At 47.4% G+C, this 11,948-nt stretch overlaps 4 protein-coding genes across 4 annotated transcripts, besides 2 other annotated features; 1 reads left to right on the top strand and 3 right to left on the bottom strand.

Annotated features, from left to right (window-relative positions):
• Window positions 1-365: 365 nt before the first annotated feature.
• Window positions 366-395: a microsatellite.
• A 2,769-nt stretch (window positions 396-3,164) lies between these two features.
• Window positions 3,165-4,595, bottom strand: NFIA_023660 (putative ubiquitin carboxyl-terminal hydrolase; the record flags this gene model as incomplete). Its single annotated transcript, XM_001265551.1, has 4 exons — window positions 3,165-4,076; window positions 4,133-4,241; window positions 4,291-4,471; window positions 4,526-4,595. The coding sequence occupies 4 exons, from the start codon at window positions 4,593-4,595 to the stop codon at window positions 3,165-3,167; spliced, it is 1,272 nt and encodes a 423-aa protein (XP_001265552.1).
• Window positions 4,596-4,993: 398 nt separating this feature from the next.
• NFIA_023650 (uncharacterized protein) lies at window positions 4,994-6,150 on the top strand (the record flags this gene model as incomplete). Its single annotated transcript, XM_001265550.1, has 4 exons — window positions 4,994-5,222; window positions 5,402-5,697; window positions 5,748-5,822; window positions 5,878-6,150. The coding sequence occupies 4 exons, from the start codon at window positions 4,994-4,996 to the stop codon at window positions 6,148-6,150; spliced, it is 873 nt and encodes a 290-aa protein (XP_001265551.1).
• Window positions 6,082-6,117: a microsatellite.
• A 495-nt stretch (window positions 6,151-6,645) lies between the features above and the next one.
• Window positions 6,646-8,430, bottom strand: NFIA_023640 (F-box domain protein; the record flags this gene model as incomplete). Its single annotated transcript, XM_001265549.1, has 3 exons — window positions 6,646-7,630; window positions 7,707-7,899; window positions 7,977-8,430. 3 exons carry the CDS (start codon window positions 8,428-8,430, stop codon window positions 6,646-6,648), a joined length of 1,632 nt encoding a protein of 543 aa, XP_001265550.1.
• A 626-nt stretch (window positions 8,431-9,056) lies between these two features.
• Window positions 9,057-11,005, bottom strand: NFIA_023630 (uncharacterized protein; the record flags this gene model as incomplete). The annotated part of the gene is made up of 6 exons (XM_001265548.1): window positions 9,057-9,322; window positions 9,380-9,760; window positions 9,826-10,043; window positions 10,099-10,188; window positions 10,243-10,625; window positions 10,697-11,005. The coding sequence occupies 6 exons, from the start codon at window positions 11,003-11,005 to the stop codon at window positions 9,057-9,059; spliced, it is 1,647 nt and encodes a 548-aa protein (XP_001265549.1).
• Window positions 11,006-11,948: the final 943 nt, after the last annotated feature.

Here is an 11,948-nt window from a genome sequence, read left to right as displayed (position 1 = left end):
TTAAAGATATTAAGTAACAATATTTCTAACTAGTTAATAACTAGGTTAATAAGAATATATATAAAAGTTTAAAAATTATTACAGAACATGAAATAAATTAAATAAGTAGAGGTATTTATAATTTTTCTGTTAAGGGTAGTCTAACCTACTTTAGGTTACCTGAACTCCTCTGAAGGGTGGTGTCACCTGTAACCTGCTAAGTTTCCTGTTACCACACTCGAATGTAAGTTGCTTCAAAGGAACTTGAAGACATGATCATCTGCGGGATGAACGAGTCAAGGGAGAATCTAGATCGTTGTTCAGCAGCTCCACTCTGACATACATACATACTAGTATGTCTTCCGTCCAATACAAGCTTGCAGTAGCTTATATTATCAATGCTTGTATTATCAATGTACCTTATACTTATATCAACCTGTCTTTGGTTTAGCTCATCGTTCGGTCGCCGTCGGAATGCGGGCAGCTTGGACCAAGGATCCGGCCATTAATGCATACTACATCTTGAAACACGGATCAGGAAGTCTAACAGTCTAACGTCTAATCTGCCTGCAATGAAAGCCAGTTGGGGTCACCCCTGCATAAAACCAATCTTAAGTTATGACAACATACGAACCAAGAAATTCGCAAGAGCACGCCACCCCATGCTTGCACTTGATTTACGATTTTCTTACTATATATATGGTACTTTTGGGGCTGTTTAGATCCCTTGCAGAGGGGTCGTGCTCTAGCTAATCGGCATTGAGCTCATTTCGGAGTGGATTCTTACGGCGCAAGGTACCTTCCGATTCTGGCTGCGTCGTACTTTTTGAATATCCAAGATAAGCCCACGTCGCTTTAGGCGAAGCCGGATCACCTTGGGCATGACTTTGGAGCCGGGACATCCGTGGTCTGTTTCCCACATGCAGGTCACTTTCAAATCCGCGGGAGACGGTTGGAATGGCCACATATTCCGACGGAAACATACTAGTCCCCTGAACTTCGACAACTGTACATCCAGGGGATCGCATTGCACAACAGTCAAGCGCGCTCGTAGAGTTCGGATATGGTTAGCCAAGCTAGACGTATAGGTATTCGGACACAGGCTGTGAGGGACCTCCTTTGCCGGGAGTATAAATTTCATACTGTGGCCGAATTCTCCACGGTTCCTTTCTCGACTTACAAGCATATCTCTTTTCTATACCATACATTTCTAAGCAACAAGGCCAGCAGTATCTGGATCCGATCAAGCTTTACAATGGCTGCGCAAACCATTGACTCGAAGGAGGAACAACAGCTTCCTCACGCTGGTGGTTCAGTAAGGATTTGAACGGTGGGTACTCTAACCAAGTGCAGGCCCCATGGATCGTCAATCTCCACCGAGCCCGCAGAAGTTAATTTCGTCGATCCTTCAGAAGTAGCATTTTTCTAATCGTTTGACAGCCGGCCCATCTGGTTCTACAGAAGGTAGCCCTGTCGCCTAAACCCCAACCCTGTAACTGACTGTGTACAGGAGGTCGATCAGACGGTGATAAACAGTGACGTTGCTTTCCCATGGCCGTCAATGCTGACGTCTGTGCATAGTAAAGGGGCCCTGCTAGTCACACAATGCGCTTGACAATGAGTAGGCCATTACGGTGTCGGGGCTCTCAAGCCACAATAGTCAAGACGGGCAACATCCACCAGCTGTCAGCCTCTCTTACCCCCAAATAATGCCAAAGGTGAATACTTTGTGAGTCACCCGCGCCCCATAATCATGCCCTGATCTGATTAGATAGAATATCAATACGGAATGAATACAGAGAGTAACATACATGAACTACTGCCTAAAACAAATAAATATAACCAATCAGCCAAAAAGACATAGTTAGTGGCTTGGAAGCCCCACCAATTGTTCATCTTGGCGGCATTCGAGAGGCAATCTTTGTGACTAGGATGTGTACCTGTTTGTTTCTCAAAAGCAAGGTCATTTCACCAGGCTCACTGACATCAAAGAATGAAAACCTGCGCGCACGCCTACCAAGACGAAGCAATTTTGTAATTTTGCCTTGGTTGGCACAAATGTGCTTATACCCTGGCCTACCTCGGAATGTCTGGCCGAAAAAAAAGGCTGCACTTGTGCTGTTCACTAAGATGTTGCCGCCCAATCACTCTAGGTAAAGGTATCTCATGTAATAGGCACCATAAGCACTAACATCTTTCAAACAAGGAGTGCGACGCCATTGATGTCTAAATTACCTAGGCCTGTTGCCACCCAGCTTATAAGTATAGATGTCTAGGAGACCACATATACAACCAAGCCTTCCCGCTCCGTTAATGATAAAGCATGGATTCAGAAAACAGAGATGAGATTCATATTAAACTTGTTATGCCCATCCCTCTCATCGACTCAGTCCTATCTGACATCACGGAGTGTCTTCAGAAAGTGGATTCAGATACTAAACTCACCTTGATCACGCAGAGTGAAGGCGCTCTTTTCTTCCACTGTCCTTCATCTGACCCCAACGTCCGGGACACATTTGTGGATCTGTTCACGCAATGGCTGGACACTCGCGCGGTACCAATAACCAACTATAATATAATCCTCGGACGATTATGAGTTTCTTTCTTCGAAATGGCGATTCTGCTGCTACCCGTCACCGCAGATCTAAGGAAGCGACTCATTTGATACCAACGATGTCGGAGGAGGTACCAAAGGACGATCCAGATCGACATAATCAGCTCAGGAAACTCAATAGACATATGGCTTCGCTGTGAGATGGTACAGATAGGTTTGATGTCTTGGACATTGTTCTTGGCAGGAGAATATAACAGATCATTCCAGAATATCATCCGGGCCGAGTGTACTAAGCTTGCTTACCAGGAGCTTATGAGTAGTTGAGCCATACAAGGTTTAAATCTTTATAGTAATACTCACAGTAAATCATACTAGGCTAGGGTAGGTTCTAAGTTCTAATTCTTGGACTTAAAATTACTAAGGTTTAGTGCTAGTTTTGGTAGGCTGTACCTGAACTCAACAAGTTGTCAAAATCTACCCTCTTCTTAAACCTGGAGCACACGTAGACTATCAACCTTAACCCATGACACCCTATGTAGAATAACACAGGTTACCTGGCCATAGAGGCATAGAGTTCTTGAGTCATGATCAACTGACTATGATACTGTTATTTGGTTCCAAGTCATCGGTCTCAGCCGCGACACCTATGTGAGGATGCCCAGTAGCCAACAGAAGATGGAAGATCTGCATCTGTAATATCCCCAAAAAGCTCCTGCAGCCTTGAGACTCTGCAGTAGAATAGAATGTATGCTGACTTGGATGCCCCATACATGTCCCCGTAGTCCTCCCCAAAGTTGGTATCAAAAACTTCCTCCGAAGATGCAGGGGTCACTTGCTCATCATGGAACTTGACAAACGGCCCGTCCCCAGTTGGTCGCAAATACACATAGTAGACGCCTCCATTTTCATTACCCTCATGCGTAATGACAGCGAAAAGTCGGTAGATGCTGGGCTCCGACTTGTCCGCTGAAAAAGATAGGAAAGGGGCCAAGTCGATTTCATCTGGGAACTCCCATAAGGAGTCATCCTTGACGAATCTGGGAGCTTTCAGATTGTATTCATATCGCTTGAGATGGAGATGAAGGACAGGTGGAAACCGATCGATTGTTGGCACTTGGGTCCCCCTCTGCCCTCTACCGAGCAAGTGGCTGTCCTCAACGCCGAGAGGTTGAATGTAATCCCGAAGGCTCTCAGCTAATGAGCGATATGGGCGAATATTCAATGAGAGATCCCAGAACATTTCACATCTTGAAGATCCCTGATAAGAGTCCAGTGCATACTGGTACGTGCACAACTGGCCCTCGAATAAGCGCTTCAAATTGCCCCCGACCTCCCTTGCTTCCATTCCCTTTTCGAGAAGATAGAGAATCAACAATGCTTTGTCCTGAGCATCCTGTGCTTCTCCCACTCTGCAGCCCATTGCCGATATTAGCTCATCTGTTGATACTGGAACTTGAGATATCTGCATGGCATGGAAAGTACGTTGTAGCGCCCAGACAATGTCTGCGGTCGCATTGTAGCTTGTTGGAATTTTATATACCATCTTAATAACACATCAGTAATCTCTAAGAGACGAATTCGTGTGTTCCATGAACATACGCTTCTGAAGGCATTGATATGGTAGTAGGTCTGTAGTAGGACGTTCAACCAGCCCGTTTTGGCTTTGTTTTCGAGGCCAACTAGGATTCTGCCCGGCTGTCTCATGTTCCTACACAGTAATTAGCACAGTGATTGTGTGATCACGTAACAAGACGCACCCATACTGGAGATAAATATCCTGTACTCGTGGGGTCCGTAGATAAACGGTTAGATTGACTATCCCAATCTCCGGAATGGACGAATGGCTGCTGTATCCAAGGCGTTGCGCCAGATCTGTCATAAGAGAGAATTTTCTAAACCCCCAGTTTGGTTGATGGGGGCGAAAATGGTGCATTGAGCCTTGCGGTAGCTGTTCGGCTTCTATCACTGTCGTTTTCAGCAGAAATAACTTACTGCGAATCAGGTATGTTGAAGGATCATCAGGGTTCCACATCAAGTGAGCGTTCTCCGAGGCGACATGCATTGGCTGCAAAGAAGTGTGTCAGAGCAATATGGTGGTTAATTGTACTGATCTCTGTCCAACAGAAGTTTCGAGGATTATGAAACCGTGAAATTGATAGTTTGCCACTCAGGTTGTCCTAATGCACCATCTAGTATAAAGTAATAGATGCTTGATGTTTCCCTGATGCTCGCGTAGGTATCCCTTAGCACCAAGAATTTGATGTTGGACGCACGCCTCAAGATACCATCTAGACATATCAATAAGTGCAATATAATTATAATCCTGCATAAGGCATACCTTAAAGTCATAAGGCTATGCCTCTTTAATCTCCGAAGCAACGGCATCAATGCACGTCCGAGATCATCCACAAACTTCCCTGCATGCAGGAAGCAGTGATCGCATTCGCTACGATTACCACAATGACCGACAGAGATCAACTGACTGGCAGCATCTACCAGGAGTATGCCAAGCTCATAGAGCCTAATGGCGATGGTCACTATCTATATAAACCTCAACCATTTAGTAAGCTCCAGCCCGGCGCGATCGGGTACTTCGACAGTCACGGAAAGTGGAACCTGATTACCGATACTTCCGTCCCCGGAGATCCTGAAAGCAAGGGATCCACAGGGCTTGATCAGCCCCTGCAGCGTACAAAACTAGATGAAAGCATGTGAAAACCGGGTCCTCAGGAAGTGAAGCTGAAGCAAGCTTCGGGCTCACTGGAGGACTTTCAGGGGCCCTGACTGCTGCCCCTATGGATGTATCAGCTAATGCAGGGAACAAATGAGGCAAGACCGGCAAAGCGGCACTTACTACCGACCAGGCAGTGATAGATGAGGGTTTTGAGCACCCTTACACACAGCTGCTCGAGGAATGGGTCAAGGAAACTGCAAAGGCGCTTGTGAGCTCCGTCCATGGTGCCGATATCAAAGAGTACGGCCTGTGGGCAATCCAAAAGACATGGTCAACCCAGGAGTGTGCCATAGCTATGCCAAGCGCGCATAGCCGGGACAGCAGCGCGGGTTTGGCCCTTGCAGCCACCGGTGTGGGGAAGATTGGAGGTAGTGGTTCGTCCCTTGCAAAGGCCAACATTGAGGGCTGGTCGACGTACAAAGCGGATGAGGTTTGTTCTCCGAAGCGTTGAGCTATGGTTCAAGTTCTGACTTCATAAAGGACGACATAGCATACGTTGTCTCGTACTTCGCACCTATCTACAGGCTTCCCACTATCCAAGTTCTCCGTAAGAGTGTAAGTGTCTCGCTCGGATGCTTTTGACCTGAACTGACCCTGGAAATGGATCCAGCCGCTCAAGAAGGTCCAAGAACGGACTGCTGACAGTAACGAGTACTGCAAATTCGTTTACAATGACAACGGAAACCAGACCGGAGTTGAGTACTACAGACCCGTGTATGATGAGAGCGGGACGCAGATCGGAGAGGAGAAGATCGACAGAGAAGCCGAGAAGAAAAAGGGGAAGAGGAGAGGAAGAGAATGGAAGAAGAGGAAAACCCCCTTGAAGAAGACAACCCGCTTCAAGAAGACATCGTTGTCGAGACCGCTGGTACTATTGGATTGACTGATGGTGACAACGAAGCAGAGGGAGGCAGCTCGTGTCGAGGAAGAAAAGCGCAAGGAATTTCAGGAAAACCTTGCAGCGACAAGTCAGATACCAGATGAAGAGCAGAAGAGGGCTGAGATGCTCAAGTTGATGAACGGCAGAATGACGGCGACGACCACAACTGGGACCATGTCTATGACAGTTAAATGATGCACTAAGCAGTGACAGTTTACAACTAACGACAGGCTAATTCTACACCAGACTATAGCTACAATGTGGACTTCTGGTTTTTTCCTATCGTTGCACGCAGAGCACTGATATCAGATACTAGAGTAAAAAAGGGATGAGTTCCCTGTATGTAAACATCTGTTGCAGCAGCACTGCCAGGCACAATGGCAACTAATCAATCCCTACAGGATCCTATGGGCATCAGCTCTGTATGATACTCATCCTGCACTGACCATTGTGTCAATTCTGTGGGGATTAAAGCGCAGTTATGGTTGAAAGATCCACCTAGAACTGCAGCAGAACTTGGGCCTCAGAAGCTTCCAATAAAAGGTGTCCACCATCAACAAAACCCTCGAGGGAACGCATACGAATATCCCGTGCAGGGGTTAGCGGTCCCGGTTGGCTTAATGATGACCCAAGACTAATTTTGGTCCCCGGTTCCTGGAGAATAAAACAGTGACGCAGGCTCGGGGGTTCTGAATGTGGAAGACATGATGCTTTCAGCACTGCCTCCGCCATCTGGATCAGATGGGTTTCGTTTGTTTCGACAAGTGGGTAGCTCAGAATCCGGTCGCTCAGAATGGTGTTATCATCGGATTGTAGCGCAACTGCTACTTTTGCAAAGGGCTGAATGGCAATCTTGTGAATACTGCATGGGCTGAGAACCACATCAGTGCCCAACCTGTGTATGCTGATGGTGCCGCTGCCAGACCCAGAAAAAGCGAATGAAAATGTCTGCATGATAATAAAGTCCCGCACTACTTTTGGATGGGCTTCCCAGGGCTGTACAGCATCGTTCAGCCGGATGCGTGCTGGCACTGTTTGTATCGAAAACTGGTTGATAGTCGGATACGCCACTATTTTATGGCCATGGAAATGGGCCGGCCCGCCGTCGAACTGGAAGAGAACCTGGCCATTTTCGCCATTAAGAATCGATATCGTCCCCGTTCCCACCCACTTCTCATTACCACTTAGCACCACTAGCTCATGCTGTTCACCAATGAGTACAAGCCTTCTGCAGGATTTGTTATGGGCCCAGTTTCGTTGCCCGACGACGGATGACTCATAAATAACAGTGGGGTTGCTGGCTCGGAAGTCGATGCCAACAAGATCAAAAGTGTCACGGTTAGAACCCCGTCTCGCGCAATGCAGGACAGACCTCCCTATTAAGAGCGGAGTGAGCTCGCCTGGAACCCCATACCTTGGGTCATTGTGCCTGTGGTCTTGCCGCCAGACAGTTTTGCCATCCATTGGCGCATAGACAGCACTTCTAATCGACATCGTGACAATTAGCGCACCTGGTCAGTGACATATAGGTTGTACTATATGATCTTTACGATACGTACCTGGCACGGTCTTTCCCCGTCTCCCTGAGCCGCAGGAGTAACATGCCCTCCTGGTTCATCTCAAGGTACATCAGGACCACATGAACCTTCCAGACCTTCTTGAGGGGAACTTCTTTAGTATGCACGACTGCACCACCCGGAACAGCAAGTTGATGCCAAGATACAGTCAGTTCGTGTGCGTTACTCCGACCAGCTACAAAGTTTCCCACGATGGTCATATCAAAGTAACTCGGGAAGCTGAATTCTTGTATTGATGATGGTTTTCCTGACTGAATGCAATGTTGTTGACGGGCTGTGTGTGAGGAAAGGCGCAAAGAATTAGTGTCGTTTGACTTAAGTTGTGTATGGATTGCATCAGAATGTATAATAGACTAAATAAATACCCACCTTGGACTTTGAATGCCTCCCAGATTGCGGTGTTTGGCCCTCGTTGGAGATCCCAGATAATATGCGGAAAATGGACACGGAATCCAAATGCTGCTACCCACCAGTGTATGGTGTCTCTCCAACCTTTGCTCACACACCCGCAACAAGTGAGATCCGCAGGTGAGAGATAATGTAAGATGAGATTCAAAACATCTCTATGCATACGGGCGAAATGATCCATATTGGAACTGCTTTGGGTGCCGATACTGGAACAGCCCTGATCGACTGCTATTCGCTTTGACCTGCCGCTTCTTCTAAGCTGGCCTGCATCCACTGTGGACTTCCTTTTTCGTGGCATGGTTGAAGAATCTTGGGGAGTGTATCTCAAGTTCAAAAGAAAACTAGATACAGTCGAGTGCTCTCTGCAGGTCTTGGGCCCTTGTGTGTGATCCCGACTTCTGTCAGGTGTTGTTGTTGGCTTATTCTCAGTCGCTCTCCACAACCTCAAAAGCCCCTGACTTGCCGGCCACATGCCATAGAATTCTAGATGGTTAATTTGAGGATATGCAAATCATCTTCCGTTCTTGGCACTCGTGTTCGATTCTTGGCACCTGATGTACGGAGTATACGAGATTGACACGTCTCTTGATGGAGTTGAAGGCCAATATTTTAGACAAAAATCTGTTCTGTCTCTTTCTCTGTTCCTATCTCCTGTTGGTTCTCTTAGGACATCTTAGATCTGACGTTTAACTATTGCCTATTGATTACGTGACTAGTTTATAGCTCTGAATATATAAAATTTGCGTTTCTGAAGATCGTTTCCTCCACATCCTAGTATGATTATAGTGAATCGTTGAGCTGCACTTTGAAAGAGTCAATGTCTCAGAGGTGGTCCTGATTGATTTCTTCTACCTATTATTTCCACTTCTCAGCTAGAGAAGTGGAAATAATTTCCATAATTTCCAGCGGCATCTTATAGCTTGGCTATTGGACCTGAACGGAAGTTGAAAATTGCTCCCTTAAGGCCTTGATGGAAGGAGTGAAAAAGTATTCACCACCTTTCTGATCAACCCACGGACTGATACCAAGATTAAGCTTAACAGTCTTGTCTGGATTGCTTCCATCATATAAACTTATGTGACCCTCGGGATGATCGGATCGGAGTCTCTGGTTGACAAAGGGGTCCATACCAGGCCCGTCGGGGAAAGTCTTGGTCTTATACTCAGGGAAGGATGAGTTACTCGCCCAGCCTATATTTATTAGCATCGTAGGCAGATTCCAGATGATTGAATATATGGTAAACTTACGAGTCATGAGGAAGTTGAACCCGTCCCGAATAAGACTCTGGTAGCATGTAAAGTAGATCCCTCGTTGTTCAATTGTTCTCCTCTCCCGCTTTTCCTGCTCGGTGAGTTCAGGTCCAAAGGTGATACCACGACGGAGGATGACACTAGCATCCTCTTCTTGTCCTTCGGCCTCAGACTCGTCACTGTCTGGCTCCGGAAGCTCCGTGGTATCGCCATCTTCTTCAGTCCCGACATCACGTTTCTTATCGGCTCGAGGACGCATCTTGCGGATGTGAGCGGCAAACGGACAACCTTTGATACTCTTCTTGGGTCTGAAATCAAACTTGTTGTCGAATGCCAAGTCTGGATTGTCCTCATCAAGGGCCTTGGCGACAGGGGCTCCTGATTGTCGATTAGCTCTTGCCTAGTCGGTGGATCATAACAAGATATGGGGATGGTAGGCCCACCGCTCTTCCATCGTCCCATCAGATGAGCACCCAGCTTCGCAGCACCATTGGGTCCGTTATAGTTGGTTCCTGGGACTTGCGGTGCCCATTCCTCGAGGAACCTTTCAAATTCGGGAACCTTTTGGTCGAGCTGACGAAAGACGAGGAAACTGCCCTCCTTAGCCCACTCAGGGCCTCTTTTCAGATTCGGGTCACCTTTGTGGCCCAGAAAAATGTACCTAAGTCCTGTTAACGGGCAATTAACAATCGAGCTGTTAACAGGGTCTGACACACCCAGGAGGACAGGCATGGGGTTCACCCTTGGCTGGGGGATCATCCAGGCCTTTAATCCTTGGTTGAGAGATGTGATCCTCGTAACCAAAGCTATAGAATCAGCAGCATTCACAGACAATAAAATGAAAGTAGGAGAAACCGTACTGCTCTTTGCCACGGTTTGCACCAGGACGCTGTTGGCCATCTCTTCTGAAGGCAATCTTCATACTGGCCCGATTCGCATCCCCAACATTGAAGGCATCTTCCAGATCATAAACCTTCTTGCGCACAGCTTTCGCAGTGTGGGCAGCGACAATGAAAACACCGTCGACTCTCCACTCCCAACGTTCAAGGTCTTGCTTAGTTTCGTTTCCGGGAGGAGCCCTGAAGTCCGGATGCAAAGCAGCAGGGCTATCGGCACCTTCATAGACGAGGTCATCGAACATTCCTTTTTCGAAAAGACCTTCGTTGATCCTATCCCTGCAATAATCATCCGGATCCTTTTCCAGAGTCGCGGCAAATTTTGCTTCAACTCCAGGAGGTTCCACCTGAGAAAGTGTCAACATATCAATATACACAGTTATCAAACCAGTACGTAATTGGAGAGAGAGCGGCGAACCTTGAGCAAGCCCATGTGGGTGAAGGCGACGTTCACTGCGGTAAAAGGCTTCCGGTCTGCTTCGGGAATATCACGTCGGGAGCTTGCACATGCTTCTTCCAGCTCGCCAGTTGACTTCAGGTGGTCCTCGCATTGAGTGCCGGTGGTGATCTCCCCATTGTCAAGGATATCTCTGAGGTGTATTCTGAACCTCTCTTTATTGGTGATCTTAAAAAAGAGGTAGGATTCATAGTACTTGGGGAGACGGGGCCAGATGCTGCCCTGGATGTTGTCGGTGTCGACCACTCGCTCTTGCTTGTCGACAGGCATTTTGATCTATGCGTACTCTGGAGACTGTAAAGGGAATGAGTTGTGCTACGCACTCTGAGTACTGGTGGCCCCTTTTATGTCTGTATTCAGGCTGAGTGCGAGTATTCGATTTCATCACCAGGATCAGCTCAGCTCCCCCTCCTTGGCCTCCCACTATCCCTCCATTTAAAATGGGAACTGCATCAAACATCACGGCCTAAAGCAATCGATAATGACCAGACCATGATTTGTGGATTCCTCGACCCAGACAAGGTGAGGATCGTGATGCAATTCCTTTCTCCACACACTGAAGCGGATCTGTCGTATGTGCGGCGTGTTGATCCACTCCTCCTGCCGCTGTGAGGATGACGTCCAATGTGATCAGTCAGATATCCACATATGGTGACGGTGAGGAGGGTGTGGGATTCTACGCTGATCTGGCGGATCCCGGTGTCTGAGATCACACTAATCACATCCCGTAGATTAGTATTCCGATTGATAGTAATTCGGATCATCATCAGCACAGACTGCAGCATTTCTTCAGCTGAACAGTGGGGATAGTGGAGTCCAACGTAATGCCTGCAATCACTATTGCCCGATCTTGTTGTATATCAATAACCTATATAGCATGAGTACTTAGATATGCGCATCCGGCGATATGACTTTCGACAATAGCCAATCAGACGGATTATATATATGACAACCTGTGAACAAAACTCTCAGCTCAATATGATAGACACATGGAACTGGAAGGGAAGGATATCAGGACCGAGCCGTCCGCATGGTGGAGCTGAGCAGGTCCACTTGGGAGTTCGCGGCGTATGGTAGATTCGCACAAAGCGTCAACTAGAACCATGATCAGCAATGATCTTCAGCCGGTCAACCACTCGGGACGGGCGATCTCAGTTGTAATAGATCATCGCCGAGGAAGCAGGTTTGCCGAGTTCCCGGGCAAGCGGAACAC

This window comes from Aspergillus fischeri, genomic scaffold (assembly GCF_000149645.3).
Source record: "Aspergillus fischeri NRRL 181 1099437636249 genomic scaffold, whole genome shotgun sequence".
Classification (NCBI taxonomy): Eukaryota; Fungi; Ascomycota; class Eurotiomycetes; order Eurotiales; family Aspergillaceae; genus Aspergillus; species Aspergillus fischeri.
The sequence above is the reverse complement of the archived record's forward strand: the minus strand, read 5'-3'. Positions and strand labels throughout refer to the sequence as shown.